This window comes from Gobio gobio (genome assembly GCF_949357685.1).
Source record: "Gobio gobio genome assembly, chromosome: 12".
Lineage (NCBI taxonomy): Eukaryota > Metazoa > Chordata > Actinopteri > Cypriniformes > Gobionidae > Gobio > Gobio gobio.
Window position 1 is genome coordinate 24,741,310 of NC_137105.1, and position 21,319 is coordinate 24,762,628.

Here is a 21,319-nt window from a genome sequence, read left to right on the forward strand (position 1 = left end):
CCACTGCGCTAGCTTTTAGCGCTTTGGAAAGTGTCTTTAGCACGACCAGCTGTGAAATAGTGTGTATAACACGTCAATGAAATTGACCCGGAGGTATTTGTAGCCTCGGCTGGTGATGTCATCAGTGCACCTCCTGCACGAGGCTATAAATAGATGAGCCGCAGCTGCAAGCCCTCAGGTCTTTTTATCTTCAGACCACTCTGTGTTGGTGTGCAAAACCAATCTCTCTCTGAAAAATCTCTCTCTATCTTTCAAAACTCGACTTGAGATCTTTGTTAGGAGTTAGTTTTCAACTGGCTGTGTGCAGATTTCCCTCTTTCCATCTCTGTTACAAAGAAACATCAGTGAAAAGAGCTGAAAGAAATCTAATCAGTTGAAAATGAGTCCGCAGGGTAAATGCTGTGTCTCTTCATGTTCTCTTTCAAATGACAGAACTGGATACACAAGATTACTGCTGTGTGTGTTTGGGGAAGAGCATGCAGTCACTGCATTGAGTCAGACGAGTGCGAGCATTGCGAGCCTTTACAGTTAAAATGCTTTGTGCTCGTCTCGGCTACTTTCAGTCTGCACCCGTGTTGCGGGGCTCCCGAATGGGTTTGGCTGACGAGCAAGAGATGGGTCTGTCCCTTTCACTTGCTCACTCACCAAATCTACATGTTTCCTCTTGTGATCCCAAAGCGTGCACCTCCATCACTGGGCAACGATCTATAAAGTGACCTGGGTCCCCGCATGCCAACAGGCCGGCTCAGACTTCCCCACCGCCCCAGTGGCAGGAAGGGAATCAAGGGATTGGCGTGGAGAGAAAGGGGAAATGGGACCAGAGGCTGGAGAGCCCGATGCTCCGCCCTGGAGTTCCTCGACCCGTCCTCGGGGCGGACCTCGGGACTGGAACCCTCCCCTCGTCCGGGGAGCTGGCACCGGCCTAAAAGAAAGGGAAGCAGAAGGAGAGGGGAGAGAAAGAGAGAAGCCGCCGTCAGGGGTTCGCCGACCCCTGGGCACGCCACCATTTGATCCTCCGCCAGCTGGATGGCTTTGTCCAGCGACGCCAGCCTGTGGCACTGGACCCATTGCGCGGTCTTCCTGGGCAACCGCGCAATAAACTGCTCCAGTGCCACTTGATCGATGAATTGGTCGACTATCTGCGGCAGGCGTCCCGGAGCTGCTGGGCCAACACGAAGGGCCGGGTGTTCTCCCCTAGTGTCAGCGACCGGAACCGCTGTCGATGTTATTCAGGGGAGAGCACGACCCGCTGGAGAATGGCCCATCACAGGTCGTCATAAACCAGGAGGTTCTGGACTGGCTGGTTGTTGGGCGGCTAGCTGCGCCTCTCCGGACAGCAGCGGGATGAGGCGCACCGGCCAGTCCAGTCGTTGCTACCCACATGCCTCCGCGGAGCGCTCGAACAAGGCCAGGAACGCTTCCGGATCATCTTGCGGCCCCATCTTTGTGAGCTGCATGTGGGTGGGTTTGGCCGGGGCAGGTGATGTGTCCCCGGCCGGAACCTCCCGGTCGATGCAGCTCCGGAACAGCTCGCAGTCCTGCTGCTGGGCCAGGAGTAGCGCCTGGAAACGCCGCTCCTGCTCCTCCCGGATCTCCAGCATCGACTGATGTTGCTCCCGATGCAGGCCCGCAAGCGCCTGGATGACGTCCGCAAATGGCGTCGCTGACGGTGTTTGCATGGCGGCTCTGTCTTCTTCCTCCCGGGTTTCGGCACCAGTGCAACAAAGTTCGTTAAGGGACAAGGAAGAAGACAAGGGGTCTGCTTACTGGGACACAAACTCACTTTTATTTCTGGATAACTTAGATCACAAACAACGTGCACATCGCACAACTCAAATGAAAAGTTCTCTCTCTTTGTCAACGGTTTGTTTCTGGCAGTTCCTCTCTGCAGCTCTCTCCTCTTGTGTCCAAGTGTTTGTGTCTGTCCAGCTCTTCTCTCTCCAGTCCCATTTCCTGGGTGGCTTATATCCTGTCTCCCCACGGCAATCACTGAAACAAGAGACGGGTGTTTCTCATTCGGCCTTGATTCACTTACCTGCCGCTCGTCCTCTGACTCTCTCTCCTGTCACAGACTTCGCTAAACCACGCCCCCCTCGCCACAATATTATATATATATTATATATTATTTATATAAAAATAAATAAATAAAAAGAGGTCAGCTATGACTGTCTTGCAGGCTGACCTCCTGAAGGATTTGAGTGGTTTATTTGGTGACTCAGTTAACTCTGTAGTGGCCAGATTTAGAGAAGCAGAAGAAACACGAGGAAGTGTTCACTCAGTTTCTTCCTCGATGCACTCAAGGGGAGGGGCTGTCAGCCACACAACCTCTCTTCGGTCTTTCAAGATTTAGGGAGGTGAAAAAGCAGAATATGACGAGTCGCACTCTCCCTCGTAAAGACTGGGGACCGGCTCGTCGCCCTCAGCAACCTCCCTGGGCGGACCGCAGGACTATCATCAATAAAAGAAGAAGTCCTGATGGTCTGGTGCCCAGTCTGGTGCCCCCTGAAGGACGGGGCGCCTCAAACATTTGTTTGCCCCGCCCCATTACCCTCTCAAAACCACTCTGTCCCCGCCGCCTCTGGTGATTCAAGGGGGGGCAGCGGTTTTCAGTGAAATGTTAGATGTTCTGTGTTATAAATCCTGCTATCATCCAGGACATAGAACATCTAACATCCCCTCAACAGGAAGTGTTAAAATTGTTATCGCTCTCAGAGTCTGGCAGTGTGGAAACTTCTGTCAGGCGTTTCTGCATGGGTGTAAAGCACAGTGAAATTAGTAAACTAATTTATTTGTCGTCCTCCGTGTTTTAACGGCGTGGTCTCCACTTCTGTCAAGCCAGAGTTGGAGCTCGTACTGTCACAAGAGCTACAAACTTTATTCAACAAAGAGCCCATAGAACATGTTCCTCTTCTGGAGAGAGAGTTGGGCTATTACAGCAGTTACTTCCTGGTTCCCAAGAAGGGTGGGGGGTCCAATCTTAGATCTTCGAGGCTTAAACCGTACGGTTAAAGCACTCAAGTTTAAGATGTTAACTGTAGAGACGATAGTGTCACAAATTTAACATTATGTTTGGTTCGGCACGATCAATCTGAAGGACACGGGTTCACATATAAATATTGCCACTACACAGGAAGTTCCTGAGGTTCACTCTTGGGGGCAAAAGCTTACCAATTTCGGGTTCTTCCATTCAGCCATCCTTGTAACCGCACGTTTACAAAATGCATGGATGCAGCACTGGCTCCATTAGGATTCCGGGGCATTCACATTTTGAATTACATAGACGATTGCTAATATTAGCACAATCGCGTGAGATTTGGGCACGTTACTTTAAAAAAGTAATTAGTTATATTTAGTTACTTCTTACAAATAGTAGCAAAGTTAGTAACTGAGTTACATCATTATAAAAGTAACTAGTTACCAGGGAAAGTAATTACTGTGTTACTTTTTTTTTTTTTTCAAATGTTCAAATATGTCAAATAACTTGGATGCCCCCAATATTACATATGTTAAATGAATGAATTGGACACTAAATAGTATAAATTATTATTATAAAACATTGTACATTAATGTACACTATTGTAATGTTGCTGTGGGACAATGTGAGAGACACCTATTAAATTCAATACATTAGGTATTGTAAATATTATTAGTAGGCCTACTATAGTGTAAATATTGTGTAAATATTATCAGTACTATACTACTCCTTTGGTAGTGGAGCTCAAGTTATCACCTGGGTTTTTAGCCACTAATTTTGTGGCGGCATGTGATGTGAGGTGCTTCATTAGATTAGAATTACTTGCCGAGAAACTCTTTCTTCCTCGGCATAAATTGCACGTTACATAAACATTCTTAACTTTCACCTCAACGGGGAAAAAGTAGTGCTTATACTTCCAGTTTGCGAAAGCTACCTTTGAAGTCGTTGGACTTTCCATCGCTCTGACTCCTGGACTGGTCGTTGGTGTATGTGACTGTGCATATGTGTGCGTGTGTGTGCGTGTGTGTGTGTGTGTGTGTGTGTGTGTGTGTGTGTGTGTGTGTGTGACCTCAACCTATCAACCTCAACCTTGTCTCCCACCCACCAATCATCATCAGTTATGTGTACCAAAAACACGCATGGCATGCACGCAGGCCGGCATACGCACACGCACACCAACCAGAGAAAAAAAAAAGTTGCAGGTCCAACTGACAGAGAGCCTGTTCGGATGAAAACCGCTTCAGTGAGCTCAATTATAGTAACGCCGCAATTTATTCTTAGTAATGCTAACGCCGTTGTAACGGGGGGATTTTAACTGTTCAAGAGGGAAATGGCCTGTGGTAAGAAACTGTTCCTGTGCCTGGATGTTCTAGTGGCCAGTGATCGGAGTCGACGTCCTGATGGCAACATTTCAAACAGGCGGTGTCCAGGGTGAGCGGAGTCTGTGATGATTTGCCATGCTCTCTTCCTCACTCTGGAAGAGTACAGGTCCTGGAGGGTTGGCAGGGAGGCACCAATAATCCTTTCTGCAGTCCGGATTGTGCGTTGTAGTCTCCTGATGTCTGATTTGGTAGCTGAACCAAACCAGACAGTGGTGGAAGTGCATAAAACAGACTCAATGACAGCCGAGTAGAACTGAATCAGCAGCTCCTGTGGGAGGTTGAACTTCCTCAACTGACGAAGGAAGTACAGTCTCTGCTGGGCCTTTTTCACAACGGAGTCAATGTGATTATCCCACTTCAGGTCTTGAGAGATGGTAGTGCCCAGGAACCTGAATGACTCCACTGCTTCCACAGTGCTGTTCATGATGGTGAGTGGGGGGAGAGCTGGGCTGTTCCTCCTGATGTCCACTATCATCTCCACCGTTTTGAGCGTGTTGAGCTCAAGGTTGTTATAACTGCACCAGACAGCCAGCTGTTCAACCTCCAGTCTGTAAGCAGACTCATCACCGTTTTGGATGAGGCCGATGACAGTGGTGTCGTCTGCAAATTTCAGGAGCTTCACAGAGGGGTCTTTAGAAGTGCAGTCATTGGTGTATAGGGAGAAGAGCAGTGGGGAGAGAACACACTGGGGGGCGCCAGTGCTGGTAGTGAGAGTCCTGGATGTGAGTTTCCCCAGTCTCACGAACTGTTGTCGGTCTGTCAGGAAGCTGGAGATCCACTGACAGATTGAGGATGGCATGGAGAGCTGGGTCAGTTTAGCTGAGAGAAGATCAGGCATGATGGTATTGAAGACCGAACTGAAGTCCACAAATAAGATCCTTGCATAAGTCCCAGGTCTGTGGAGATGTTGCAGGATATAATGCAGTCCCATGTTGACTGCATCATCCACAGACCTGTTTGCTCTGTAGGCAAATTGAAGAGGATCCAGCAAGGGTCCAGTGACGTCCTTCAGGTGGGCCAGAACCAGTCTTTCAAACGACTTCATGACCACAGACGTGAGAGCGACAGGTCTGTAGTCATTAAGTCCAGTGATTTAGTTTTTTTGGGGGACTGGAATGATAGTGGAGCGTTTGAAGCAACAGGGAACTTCACACTGCTCCAATGATCTGTTGAAGATCTGCGTGAAGACTGGGGCCAGTTGGACAAACAGGCAGATGAGATGCCGTCTGGGCCTGAAGCTTTTCTAGTCTTCTGTTTTTTGAAGACTCGGCTCACATCCTCCACACAGACCTTAAGCTTGGGTTGGATGACAGAAGGGGGGAGGAGAGGGGGTGTGGGAGGTGATTGTGAACGTGTGAATTGCAGATCATAGCGGGTGTGTGGTGTGAGACTGGGCTTTTCAAACCTGCAGTAGAATGCATCCAGATCCTCAGCCAGTTGTTGATTCTCTACAGAACGGGGGGATGGTGACTTGTAGTTGGTAATGTTCCTCAAGCCTGTCCAAACTGAAGCCGGGTCGTTTGCTGAAAACTGGTTTCTCCGCTTTTCAGAGTAGCTTCTTTTAGCAACTCTGATCTCCTTTGTCAGTCTGTTTCTGGCCTGGTTATACAAGACTTTGTCCCCACTTCTGTAAGCATCCTCTTTGCATGACGGAGCTGTTTGAGTTTCCCAGTAAACCATGGTTTATCATTAGTGAATGATAAGAATGTCCTGGTAGGAATGCATGTATCCTCACAGAAACTTGTGTATGATGTATGATGTTACAGTATCTGTGAGCTCATACAGATCAGTGGTAGCAGCTTCAAAAACAGTCCAATCAGTGCAATCGAAGCAGGCTTCATTAGTCCATCTTTTTACAGTCCTTATTAACGGTTTAGCTGATTTCAGTTTCTGCCTGTATGTCGGTATAAGATGAACCACATAGTGATCAGAGAGCCCCAAAGCTGCCCGTGGGACGGAGTGATATGCATTCTTTATTGTTGTTTAACAGTGGTCCGGTATATTACTCTCTCTGGTGGGACATGTAAAGTGCTGTCTGTATTTTTGCAGTTCACGGGAGAGATTTGCTCTGTTTGTTCAGTTTCAGCTATTTGTTCAGCCAGCTGTTGTAGCGCCGCACTCACACACGCGTCTGGAGGAATGTAAACATTCACGAGAATGAACGAGGAAAACTCCCGCGGCGAGTAGAAAGGTTTACAGTTTATGAAGTGCGCCTCTAGATTAGGAGAGCACATCTTCTTCAGCGTTGTTACATCTGAACACCCAACTTTCGTTAATGTAGAAACACAATCCACCACCTCTCGTTTTCCCTGTTAGTTCCGCAATGCGATCCGCTCTGAACAGCTGGAAGCCCGGCAGATATAGTCCGTTGTCCGTTATGGCTTCACTCAGCCAGGTTTCAGTGAAGCACAGTGCAGCAGAGTTTGAAAAATCCTTGTTAACGCATCTGACTGAGAGTACTTGATGTGATAACGTAATGTTAGCATGTCCGTTATGGCACGTTCATTTGTGGAATATGCAGTGAACATAGCTAAAGTTACAGCACAGTAACTGTAACGTTAACTACCCGCAAATTCAGTCCAGTTAACCTTTTGAACACGGCGAACGTGTCGGCGCGTTCTGCTGGATTTTCCCTTATGACAGCGTATTAGTGTTGGTGTGACCGGTCAGACATAATTCTACTCACTCACGTAGATTTAACGCTCACATCTGAAGCGCACACATACCGTATTAACCGCCTCTGACATACAAGTGCAAAAATGAGCTCCTTCTTCCAGCTTATTAATGGTCAAATACACACAAAAAATGTCACAATGCCCATCTGGGTATTAACGTAAATACAGTCGTAAACAGTTCAGAAGAATGAGTAACAAAAAGTATTTTGATTCCACGCGTGCGTCAGGTCTTAAAGGGACAGCAGTTATTCGAACTACAAAAAGACAAACGATCACTTGTTGCTCTTGACTGATTAACTTGTGTAACTTTAATGGATTAATATGCATACATTTTTTGACAATGAAGATTATCCAATGTTATTTTAAATTTGATTACTTTGTTTTTTTTATTCAGTTTCTTACCTGAATAGGCTACTGTTAGACCTAGGCCTACCTGAAAAAAATAAAGCGGTCTATTTCATTTTTTAATGAAATTTACCATTTGAAGTCAAGCTTCCTTGTGCTGTATATAAGCTATTGCAAAAAAATTACCCCATTGTAGAAAATACACTGTTAGCAAATATTTGGGAGATAATTGTAATGTAATTGGTCAATGTTTATATGTGAAAAAAAGCTTAAAAGCTTTATCATATAAAGTGATCTCTTGAGAAGAAATTTTTAATTGCCTAGACTTTCAATAGACAGACAAAAAAAAGAAATTATATTAAAAATATAAAAGGTCAATGAGCTGAATCTGATTTACTGTCTACCTCAATGTTTGCATTTTTTATATTTTCAATAAATTAATTGAAAGTGAAGTGAACCTGTCGCAATGTCCCCTCTACTTCTCTTTCTGCTCTTCAAATAAAAAGACCTGAGAGCTTGCAGCTGGGGCTCATCTATTGTATATTTTATACAAATACCTCCGGGTCAATTTCATTGACGCGGTATACACACTATTTCACAGCTTGTCGTGCTAAAGACACTTCCCAAAGCGCTAAAAGCTAGGGCAGCATCTCATTCCGCTTTTTCAGGGAACAGGGTTACAGTCAAGTAACCCGAACCATTTTACCTGACAGACTTCAATAGTTGTATGATGATGCTGACATTTACACTTGCTTACATTTTAAAAGAGAGAACATTATGTGAATAAATTAAGTGGCTCTTCTTCAACAGTATTTATTTATTGATCCTTATTCATTTCGAATAAAGTTTCGGACTGTTATTTATTTATATATATATACACACACACACACACACATACACATAAACACACACATATATATATACTATATATATATAGTATATGTATATGTGTGTATGTGTGTGTGTATATATACAGTGTGTGTATATATATATATATATGTATATGTATGTGTGTATATTAGTGGTGGGCATAGATTAATTTTTTTAATCTAGATTAATTCCAAGATTAATCTAGATTAAAATGGCTCATTTGAATTCGGCCGAAGGCATTCAGAATATGTGTGCTCGTAAGTGATTGTTTGTCTTTTTGTAGTTTGAATAATAAACTTCTGTCCCTTTAAGACCTGAGGCACGCATGGATCCCACTGTTCCTGTGAGCTGATTACGACTGTGTTTACGTTAAAACTCACCAAGATGGGCATTGAGACATTTTTGAGTGTATTTGACCATTAATAAACTGAAAAAAGGAGCTAATTTTTGCACTTGTATATCAGAGGCGGCTTTGCTACGGTATGTGTGTGTGCGCTTAAGATGCGAGCACGAAATCTGTGAGAATTAGTAGAATTAACATTATGTGCAACCCGCGCGAAAATTCAGACCGGTCACACCGATACTAACAAAAGTCCAGCAGAACACCCGTTCGCAATGTTCAGAGGGTTAAAACGGACTGAATGAGAGGAGGCAGGTGCGTGTCAACGGAGAGGAGAGCGCAGCTGATATCTATACTGTAAAAAATGAGTATTTTATCGTTTCAGATATTTCAGTATCGATACATAGGGAAATATCGATATTTTTGACAACACTAGTAGGCATACACACAGGTTCAAAGACTCGTTTTCTCGCCCCTACAGTGCAATTCGGCTAAGTATACATACGCGCTAAAATATCAAGGTGAAAGTCATCATAGCTTGCGTAGTATAGACCCAGCTCCCAACCCAACTTTGAGAATAGATTAACGGCGATATTTTTTTTATTGCCCAATAAGAGTCGCACGTTAACGCCGATAATGGCCCACCACTAGTATATATCCAGTGTGTATATGTGTGTGTGTGTGTATATATATATATATATATATATATATATATATATATATATATATATATATATATATATATTCACCTAAAGGATTATTAGGAACACCTGTTAAATTTCTCATTAATGCAATTATCTAATCAACCAAACACATGGCAGTTGCTTCAATGCATTTAGGGGTGTGGTCCTGGTCAAGACAATCTCCTGAACTCCAAACTGAATGTCAGAATAGGAAAGAAAGGTGATTTAAGCAATTTTGAGTGTGGCATGGTTGTTGGTGCCAGACGGGCCGGTCTGAGTATTTCACAATCTGCTCAGTTACTGGGATTTTCACGCACAACCGTTTTTTAGGGTTTACAAAGAATGGTGTGAAAAGGGAAAAACATCCAGTATGCGGCAGTCCTGTGGGCAAAAATGCCTTGTTGATGCTTGAGGTCAGAGGAGAATGGGCCGACTGATTCAAGCTGATAGAAGAGCAACTTTGACTGAAATAACCACTCGTTACAACCAAGGTATGCAGCAAAGCATTTGTGAAGCCACAACACGCACAACCTTGAGGCGGATGGGCTACAACAGCAGAAGACCCCACCGGGTACCACTCATCTCCACTACAAATAGGAAAAAGAGGCTACAATTTGCACGAGCTCACCAAAATTGGACAGTTGAAGACTGGAAAAATGTTGCCTGGTCTGATGAGTCTCGATTTCTGTTGAGACATTCAGATGGTAGAGTCAGAATTTGGCGTAAACAGAATGAGAACATGGATCCATCATGCCTTGTTACCACTGTGCAGGCTGGTGGTGGTGGTGTAATGTGTGGAGGATGTTTTCTTGGCACACCCTAGGCCCCTTAGTGCCAATTGGGCATCGTTTAAATGCCACGGCCTACCTGAGCATTGTTTCTGACCATGTCCATCCCTTTATGACCACCATGTACCCATCCTCTGATGGCTACTTCCAGCAGGATAATGCACCATGTCACAAAGCTCGAATCATTTCAAATTGGTTTCTTGAACATGACAATGAGTTCACTGTACTAAAATGGCCCCCACAGTCACCAGATCTCAACCCAATAGAGCATCTTTGGGATGTGGTGGAACGGGAGCTTCGTGCCCTGGATGTGCATCCCACAAATCTCCATCAACTGCAAGATGCTATCCTATCAATATGGGCCAACATTTCTAAAGAATGCATTCAGCACCTTGTTGAATCAATGCCACGTAGAATTAAGGCAGTTCTGAAGGCGAAAGGGGGTCAAACACAGTATTAGTATGGTGTTCCTAATAATCCTTTAGGTGAGTGTTTATATAATACCTATTATGTTATTCATTATTAAGTAATATCGTTATTTATTGGAAGCTAAATATTTTACCATTAGTTACGTTAGGCAGAGTTAGAATGAAGGATAAACTGAAATTTGCAGCATTTCAAAACAACCTTTGCTCACCTATTTCAAGGCTGCTAATGGATTACTGAGGATAAACGTCATATTATACGACTGCGCATTACATTACGGAGAGCTTACGACCTACTAACTATGTTCTGCCTTAAGAACAAATGGTGCAACTGAATAGTTACAAATTAGCTAGTAGTTACTAAGCCTCTAGTGTGGAGTTTCGGTTCCAGTTTAAGAACTTAAGAAAGGCTGTTAAAACCCTACCCAGGCTAACAAAAGAATATGCATGCACAGAATCATGCAGAAAAGCCCCACCCACCATTCACAAAGTTCTGCATATCCTCAACCCCTTGTGTGGTAATTTATTATTATAGTACTTAATTTGATTTTGCCCTGATAAAAAACATTTGACAGATTTTCCTCCCAAAATCAGCACAGACAAATGTGGGAAAATTCTACTTCATCTGGACTTGCTAATGACTAATAACTTAAATTTGAACTGAGAATAATTGTCTTACTTAATAATTGTATGTCTTAATAGTATGTTCCTAATAATATTGCTTGTATAACAGTGTACATTTTATTATGCATTTATTTAAAGTTAATTGTTTTAGTGTCACACATAAATGCTAAAACATGTTTTTATGTTAGGAGGAAGAGGGGTGTGAGATCATTGAGAATAATTTTAAAAGAGAAAACAAAACATCAGTTGAAAAGGTGGAGGCATATCTTACGGATGAAAAATATATCTCAGAACAGGTGAGTTTTTTCAACTTATTTATTATATAAATGCATTAGTCTTAGCACTTGATACCAGAACTAGAATTGTACTGATTGGTTGTAAGTTAATTTAACATGTGACCATAAAGCCTAACTATGATATGTATCGTATCATGAGGTTAGTGGTGCTACCCAGCCATATTTTAAACAAACCCAGAGATCAAGGAATTCAGCTTGTAACTGTAATTTGACATTCTATTCTTACCCCCTCAAGGACAAATCTCAAAACCTGAAAATATCCTCTTACTGGGGATCCACTGAGAAAATAAAACCAGACACCTTTTGTGCTCCAGACTCCATAGAGATGGACCAACAAGTCCCAAATATTCACAATCTGGAGTTGGCGACGGAAAAAGATGATCAGAAAGGTCCCAAAGAAGAGACCGAAGAGGCCTCGTCTCTGTCTCAGCAAACCGATACCCCTGGTGATTCTTCAGAGGAAGAGGAGGATGTAGAAGAGAAATCAGACTCCCCTAGCATTCTACCATCATCTGTGCTTGATAAAGCCAGCGCCATTGCTGAACACTTTGTCTGTACTGCACGGCGTAGTAGCGTAAGTACGGATGAAATGCGCTCCTTCGGTTGTCCATCTCCACTTCTACCCAGCAGGACTGGAAGCACTCTAAGTCTGGGAGATGCCCATGGGCGTCAACACCGCCTTGCTAGCACCTGCTCATCTGAGTTACATGGCATTCCATTGACCCAGGAAGCTCTTGCATCAGCAGACTTCATGATCGGGTCATCAGGGGATGACAGACTTTTTGATGCTGATGAAAGCATTGACAGAAGAAGGGATTCAGTGCTATCCCGGCAAGATCAACTACTTATTGACAAGATAAGAAGCTACTATGAGAATGCTGAACACCAGGATGCTACTTTTAGCCTAAAGCGTAGAGAGAGCCTCACTTACATTCCAAGTGGGCTTGTTAGAAATTCAGTTAGTCGTTTCAACAGCATTCCTAATGAAAAAGGCCTTGCCCTTGAGAAGACCTCCAGTACATCTGGACCTGATAAAGCTATAGAATCTCTTTTTGTTACCTCAACTCTATCAGAGACCAATTTGAGTGCAAATTCAGCCTCTCTGGAACAACCTGTCATCAGTGCTCCCACAGATTTCACTAGGTTTGACCTTGATGAAGATGGTTTCATCAAACCTCATTCCGTCTATTACCAAACTGAGAGTCATCCGGAAGAGATTTTCCTTCCCTCCTCTGAGATGATCAAAGTCTGGCAAGATATGGAAAGAGAGGTCACTAGATGTCAAGGGGACCTCAAAGCACTGAAACCCAGAGAAAGTCCTTATTTTAGAGGAGCCAGTCTCAGTCTCCCCAGGAAGAATCTTAACCTGGGTAAAAAGACAGAAGCCAAAGGTGTTGATGGACAGGTTATATCTGAAGATTCAAATCTGACCACTATCAGAGAGGAGTCATTCACACCATCACCTAAAGAGAAGGAAAACCATGCAACCAGTGAGAATGATTTTATCAGACCCAGACAATGGGAGGATGAAGAGAGAGGCCTCAGACCTCTAGCCCCCCAAGTTTTCAGGTTGAGAGCAGAAACTGAAGATGATAGAAACGCAGGAGCTCAGTCAGCAGAAGATGCTGATTCATCACACAACAAAGTTTTCCATCTTGCAAGGAAGTTCAGTCAACGCATTAAGTGCACACAACCAATGCTGAGACAGAGGAGTCAGGAGTCTGGAGATTCATGTTTGGCCACGAGGAACCTTCTGTCAGTGGTGGAAGAAAAGCCAGAGAAGGAGACCAAAGGTAAGATGGATCAGACTTGTCTATTTGACTATAATCAAATCTTTAAAAAAAATTTAAGAACATCATTTTCAACAAATTTTTGTCCATACCTCAACATATTTTAACAGAATAAAACAACAGAATTGAGACTTTTCACTTTTTGCATTTGCAGCATTCTAGACAATCTGTGCATTAGTGGAGTATTATTGAGTAACTGAATCATTCACTCAATTCATTTAAAAACACGGATGCTTTCGAGAACGAAATTTCCACTACTGTGTGTTGCTCAGACATGCAATTTTTTAATCCGGCTTTGGCTTTTTTAGCACTGTTTTCATTTGTACTGTATATCCAAACATAAAATTATCTTATGTTTTTCTGCTCCACTTACATTTGGCATTTTAAATAACAGGTAAACCCGACTTGATGATGTCCGTGACTGCAAATGATTATGATAGAGACCAGAAATCCCAGGTTATGACTCCCAGCCCAGTCCACACTCCTAATTCTCTCAGTAGCCCAAAGGTCTTGTCCCCACACCTGTCCCATTCCATGAGTCCTCTTAGTCCTCCACCTGAGAACTTCAACTGGCCAGACGTCCGTGAGCTTCGCTCAAAATATGCACACCGTGGCAGCTCGTCTTCTCAGCCACTAGTAGGCCAAAGTCGTTCTGTGGCAGAGAGGATGTTCGATGGCAGTTCTAGAAGACGTTCTAGCTGCTCTTCTAGCCACTTAGTCACCTCTAATGGTTCCACAGACTCTTCAATTCAAACGTTTTATCCGGGAAGGGATACAGGCGAATTGATGACTCGGGCAAATCGTGCTGGTTCTCTGGACCAAAAATTGGGTAGTTTGTACTTGAGTGATCTGCATAGTCTTCAGAGTAAAAATGCCAGCAGTGGCTACTATGTCTCTGCTCAAGCTACCCTTCCAAATGAGAAGAATATAATTGTGGTTGAGAAAGTACCTGAGGTTACACCACCAGCAGAGATGGACCTACCTACCAAAGAGTGCATGAAACAAGAAATAACAACAGATGACAGTTACGTCCAAATTTGTTCGCCAACTTCTCATGAGAAGATCTCAATCATGGCTGTCATTGACCGTTGTCGGGCATATCAGGAGTCAGAGGAATACCGTCTGAGGGAAGAGGGAGGATCTAAGACAGAACAGTTGCCTAAGATTGAGAGGTGCAAAAAAATTAAGAAAGCTCCATCCCCTAGTGAACACTTAGATGATGCTGTTAAAAATGTATTGGATTCTGGGAAAAAGGCTGACGCTAGTCAACACAGCGTTGTCAAGAACCTCAGAGAAAAATTCCAAAACATAAGATAAAATCACTTGTTTTAAGGTACATGTATTTTATGTTTCAGAAATACTAGAAAGTTGTTGGCTGTGCTTCATTAATTTCTCCTTTTTTATGTCTTGACCACTGAAGTTATGGTCAGCACATATTATGCTGTAGCCAAATAAATAATTTGGCAAATTTAAACCTCAAAACTAATTACGTCTTTACATTTTGCATGCTAATTTACTGGTATTTTGGACACTGTTTAATTTATGTTGCCCACTCTTAAAACTATTAGAAACCTATGGATTTTTTTATGGTCTGAATGTCAGGCAGAAAGTGTAAATATTGTACAATCTTGTACATGCATTCATTCTGTTGTACGATTTACATCTTTGATTGTAGATATATATGTATGTGTTTGGTAGTCATTTTACATAAATGTAAAGATAATGACATTCTTCATGATTGTATAAATTTTGGCAAAAGTATTTCAATTAAGGTAATACAGTGAAGTCTAGTCTATACAGAGTAGTGTAATTCTAGTCTAGACTCAAAGTGAACAGACCACTTGAAAACGGGCTTTTATTTAACTTTAACTAAGACATGTTAAAGCTTTTTAGTAGATAGCATGCATGAGCCAAGTGTATATATGTACCTTTGTACCTAGGCTAGTGGATTTAGGAATAGCTCCCTTTTTGTCTAGGAAACTATGTTTAATGACAAGTAGTACAGTATGACAATTTTGTCTGATATTTTAGGCTTACCATGTGTCATTGTGGTGCATGATATATTTGCCACTAACATCAGACTTCACAATTTGGTAAACACTTTTGGTTTAGCAGCCCATGATTAATGCTGATAGACTGGTCTTTGCAAAATCAATAATTTTCTACATAACAGCTCTCTTACTGATCATTGTGTTTGTCTCTCTGTTATTTATTAAGATTCTATAGATTTGTCTGACTTAATACAAATGCACCAAGAAATACAGTTCATTAAGTGGGAAGTCTGGAAAATTCACTCCATAATAAAATCGAAGAAAATTCAACTTAGCAAAGACTTGCAAAGATTTTTTTATGTCTCATTTTAATGACTCTGGTCTATAGGCCTCAAATGCAAACCTTATATAGTCAAAAACATAAACCCCAGTGTCAGTTCATGGTTTGTTATTAATACAATATATGAAACAATATTTGTATATGTTCTACATGCAGAATTGCAGCATTTAAATATAAATAATGTAAAGCAAAATATGTAACAGTACCTCATACACTATTTATAGCTTGAATCCCTCACCAAGTCAATGTTGTATACATGCTTTGGGTTTACAAATGTAGCAAAATTCTAAGCAAGCTTTTGAACTAATATTTTCCAGTTCAATTAATTCTTCCATAATTTTGTACTTAGTAGAAATACTTCCACTATTTGCTCCTAGTAGGCCTAAAGATTCTTTTAAAGGCACACTTCCTCTACTATGTGATTGCTAAAATATAACTAGATTATTGGTCCAGACAGCCTTGTTCTTTTGTAAGGTAGTACTGTAACACTTATCTTATGCAACATTATATTTTTCTGAAACAAATATCAAAAAGTATCAAGTTGGGTTGTTTTACTTTAACTGTATGTGAACTCTCACTAAATAACTTGACAAGAAATGAGGATGTTTTCATTTTAAAAGGCAATGAAAAGTTGTGTCTCCACACAATGGCCGCATCTGATGCAGGGTTAACAAAAATAATAAATAATTATGTATGATAAATAATGACAAAAATCAATCTGAAATTAACTTCTTTTTTTCTTTTCTTTTTTAAATTTCCAACCTATCCTCCTAGACATGTTTGAAGCCTTTAAATATTATCTAAGAGGATTAGTTTGAAACTAATTAAAATAAATTTGTATGTTTCTTTGTATATTATGTTGTTAATACTTCAATGCAGTATTCTAGGATGAAACATAATCTTAGCCTTTCACTCTGGTCTATAGACTAGTAGTGTTCAGCAGATAGCAGCGGCACAGTGGTTGGGAAACACTGGGGCCTCGTTTATAAAATTTTGCGTAGAAACCGTCCTACATTTAATCTTACGATCATTTCTCAAGTGTACGTACTTGTAATTCAGAGAACGAACTTGCGCACAAAACCCGTGTGTATACGCCTCTCTTCCAGAAGTGAATTTATAAATTGCAAATTATTTTGTAATTGTAATTTGTAATGGTTTCAGATCTCTGCAATGTTAATGTGATTAACATTTGAAAAGATCACCATCAACGTCCAAATCCTTTACTTGAGAATGAAAAGGGAAAAATTGCTTAGATTTCCAAATACCTGAAGTACTTCCACTCTCTGCAATAAGGAAAAGTGAGTAGGCTACGTCTGCTCAGACCCTTACCCCCGTTTCACACTGCAAGCGTGAGCAGTGCGTGAGCTGCACGTCAGCGTAACTTCACCGTGACTGCAGCTGCAGACGCGCAAGAGTATTCACACTGGAAGACTGGATTCACCGAGGAGGGTGAATTGTCTGTGGACACAGACCCAGAGCCTTATCAATGCGAGCCGCTGGCTCAAACTGCGTTAACTCCCGATGCCGACGATCAGGGCCGGATTAACATAAGGGCTAGGTGGGGCTGAAGCCCCAGGGCCCGAGCACGGAGGGGGCCCGTGATTGGCCGAGAAAATGATTGACAATCGATCGGGAGCACCTAAAGTTTTCCTGTTGGGCCGCTCGCAAAACCACACCACGCCCCCACAAATTAAGCGCTGTTATTTAGGCTACTGGAGTGCTGCGAGTGCATGGGAAAATCAAAAGCCAGGTGAAGAAACGGCGCTACCTGAATAAACCGCACGCGCATCCAGCAGTGGCAGCGCGAGAGCAGCTGGGTCGTCGCTGACAAACTCGTTCGGCGCTTTCGCCGCTCCATTGAAGTCATAACGAGCGCCAGGCAGTCGTTTTATCCATTTGAATTTGATACAAGCTCAGGGCCGGCCCGTGGCATAGGCGGAATAGGCAAATGCTAGGGGCGCCACTCATCCATAGGGGCGCCAAAATGCATTAATGATACTATTTTATAAATATTAATTTGAAATATTACCAAATAAAGCGCAAAAAAACGTAACTAAGTCCCCCGCATCTTCCCGGTCCGCCTCATCAATCTCCCCCCGCCGAGCTACTTGAAGTGCGTCAGAAATAGGGCTCGGGCGTATGACGTCATTACTTTGCGTGGCGGCCATGTTGATGGCCTCATTTGCTGCTACTCGGACTACTGCGCACTGTTTATAGACGTGCTCCCTCTCAGTCGTGTGTCTTAATTTGGCGTTATTATTGGAAACCATGGTAAACCGTTGCTGCATTGTGGGGTGTAACACTAGATCACATAATCGCCATGGGAAAAAGTTCGAAAATGGATTAACTTTCCACCGCTTTCCTGCTTGGAGACGCAGCCACGGAGACCAAGTAATGTTATCCGAGGTAACAAAGAGTCGTCGGCTCGCTTGGATCGCGCTTGTAAGACAAACTGTTACCTGGGGATATGGTGTTGGCTGATCGCGGCTTTGACATAAAGGACAGTGTGTGGGACTTATGTGTGCCGAGGTAAAGATCGCTGCTTTCACAAAAGAACACTGTCAGCTGATGCAAGAGATGTGGGGAGCACAAGAAAAAATGCCCACCTCCGAATTCACGTGGAAAGGGTGATTGTAACCGTCCGCAACAAGTACACTATTTTGTCAGATAAAGTACCGATTCACATGGTGTTGCCAAGCAAGGACGAAGACATGACATTCCTCTATAAGATTGTGTATGTATGTTGTGCTCTGACAAACATGAGCCCTAGCGTTGAAATAAAATAAATGTGCATTAAATACAGCCATAAGTGTCTGTTGCATCCATACCCACAATCTTCAAAATAAATATACTTAAATCAATATAATGTGCAAAAGCAAGAAGTGTCACACAATCGCAATAACCGTATAATGTGCAAAAGCAAGAAGTGTCACACAATCAGATATTTTTCAGTGTTTATTTGCAAGTAGTGCAACCCGAGAACACAGAACGGTGCAGAATGCTTCAAGGTAAAAGGTTAACGTTACATAGGCTTCATGGTCTGCAGCTCCTGAACCCATCCATTTGTGAACTGCTAATTTCATATGAATCCAAACCGTTAATAGTTCCAATTTTGTCCATATACCGGTCCCTGGCTTCCCTATTTAACGTATCCCGGTAAATTCCACATCCTTTTCGGGATTTTAACATAGTTTTTCTTTCTCCCAACTCTGCTTCTCCTCGTTCGATTTGCTGTTTGTTTACATTCGCGAGGCCATCAACATGGCCGCCACGTCCCAGAATGCAACGCAGCGCCCGAGCCCTATACAACGCGAGATCAGTTTATCGTTTGGGGAATTTGTTGTGTGGCGTCGCCTCTCGCCGCATAACGCAGACAGGATTGCTTTCATTTTTTAGGGTGCTTGGCCGCTCGCGCCAGGTGTTGACACGGTGTAAGTTGCCTGATTATTTATGACGGATGGCCGAATTGAAGTGTCTAAAAAAAAGACAGAAGCCCTCTGATGCAGGGAAGATAAGGGAAACACTGCTCTTCTTACATAGTATTTGTGTCTTGTTTCTAGTCTAAATATCTAAAAATTCTTAAATCAAGGTGCATTTAGGCTACTAGATAAGTAAAATGACAGAAGATAATTTTCTTGTTTTCTTGAAAATAAAATCAAAATGATGTGAGTTTTTGCTTAAAACAAGCAAAATTATCTGCCAATGGAGTGAGAAAAATAATCTTGTTTCTGATTGAAATCTTGTTTCTGTCCCAAACATAAATTAGTTTATTTTTCTCACCCCATTGGCAGATAATTGTGCTTGTTTTAAGCAAAAACTCACTTCATTTTGATTGTATATTCAAGTAAACAAGAAAAATGTCTTATGTCATTTTACTTAGTAAATGCACCTTGATTTAAGAATTTTTAGATATTTGGACTGGAAACAAGAAAAAGATTCTAAATAAGAAGAGCATTTTTTGCAGTGTAAAGACAGAAGTAAAGTGATGTAGGCAAACAAATGAACAATTTATTTATTTGCATAGTAGTAAAATACTAATGTTTGCTAATTAATTCCAGTTATTTTTACCTTAAACTTTATGCAAGCAGCTGTTCCGGGTTCTCCAGAGGCCACAGCCAGTGTGATTTTGTCAAAAATAAATAATATAAAAATATTAAACGCATGTAATATCACTTTTTTAATAGCCTAATGTTTTTACTATGCAGTTGTGCAGTTTTAAGGGGGTGTATAGCAATTTTAAAATGTATTTGCCGAAATTAGTAATGATATTTATATACAGGTTTATTTAAAATAGCAACATTTTATGTAAAATTCACACTAAATATCAAAATTTCTCAGTTGAATTCCTGGTGAAAACATGAAAATGCTCATAGTTTAGTGGAAGATTGCTGCCATCTACTGGAAAACAAACACTTTTGCTAGTTCTCAATGAATAGTTTGGCAATGAATGTTAGATGCAATTACTCTTGCTATTTGTGTTTAGGCTGTAATGTGGCGTAGGTGCAATTTTTGTACAGTTTTACTATAATCAGCCTTTAAAAAATAAAAAATAATAATAATATCATGAACATAATGACGGGGTAGAATGGACTGGACATCAAAACAACAACAACAATAAAAATAAAACATCAATGCATTACAAAAATAAAACAGTACGAGTGTTTCCACAACTTAGACTGAAAACATGTAGTGCTAAACCTTGATACAAGGGGCACCAAGTAAAATCTTGCCTAGGGCAGCAAATTGGTCAGGGCCGGCCCTGTACAAGCTCAACATCATGTGTACAGTAAAGGCTCTGTGGCAAAATTGGCTGAACCAGACTGAAAAGCTCCGACCATGTCTGAAGTGTTGAAGTAAATATAGACTGCCTACACGATGGCCGTAGCCAGCTATGAGGTCTCCGAGGTCCGGACCGCTGTATTTTTCCGAGGTGTAGGCTACATAGCTAATAAATGTTGTGAAATAATTGACCACCAATAGAGTGCTTTATGTACACATAAGCTGCTGCGCGAGTCACGCGACGCTTCAGTAAACGGTGTGAGATGTAAGTAGCCTATACATTATAGCCAAACTAAACATTTCATATTTCAAACAACGTTCAATGTTAAACAACGAACAGACTATCAGCCAGAGCTCAGCTTTAGGAGGGGAAGAGACAGGGCAAGAGAAGGAAACTGAGAGAAAAAGAATGAGAGAGTGATGAAATGAGGAGAGAGCAGGTATGACCAGTGTTGCCAACTCTGGCAAGACAAATAAGCAACCACAGCTTCAAAAACAAGCCCAATATTATTATATTATTTATTATCATCAATATAATTTATTATCAGTTATTTTGTTATCAATAAATGAGCCTGCAACATTTTAAACTGAAACCTCTCTGAGTTTGAAAAGCAAAAACAGATGTGATTTTACAAAAAATCATCAAATTGCAATAAAGGGCATGAAATATCCTCCAATCAGCAGTGAACAGAAGAGGTTTGGAGAAGGAAAAAGTGACGTGAAGGCCAATTTAGTCGGAGTTAGTGCACACATATTAGGTGCAGAGTAGTGAACACGCACTACAAACTGTGAAAAAGACAAGCCCTGCATCTCAATCTGATACTATCTGCCCTAAATAGTATTGGAAATTACTAATGTCACATGCTATTTAGGATGGATAGTATGCACATTGGGATGTATGCAAGCACTAAGGGAGTGCTGCAATATAGCCACATATTTATTATAAAATAATTGGGAACCATACCTACTGTTAGTATACTAGTTTTTATTTTTATTATAGCCTGTAATGATAAATAT

General features: G+C 41.8%; 1 protein-coding gene across 1 annotated transcript in view; it reads left to right on the plus strand.

The window, feature by feature from the left end:
• Positions 1-15,519, plus strand: part of LOC307135245 (pleckstrin homology domain-containing family G member 3) — a 134,378-nt gene extending 118,859 nt beyond the window's left edge. The window contains exons 17-19 of the mRNA XM_079831516.1: positions 11,295-11,402; positions 11,638-13,195; positions 13,587-15,519. Coding sequence (XP_079687642.1) covers positions 11,295-11,402; positions 11,638-13,195; positions 13,587-14,509 — 2,589 coding nt within the window. The 3' untranslated portion in view covers positions 14,510-15,519. The remainder of the gene's footprint in view (positions 1-11,294; positions 11,403-11,637; positions 13,196-13,586) is intronic.
• Positions 15,520-21,319: the final 5,800 nt, after the last annotated feature.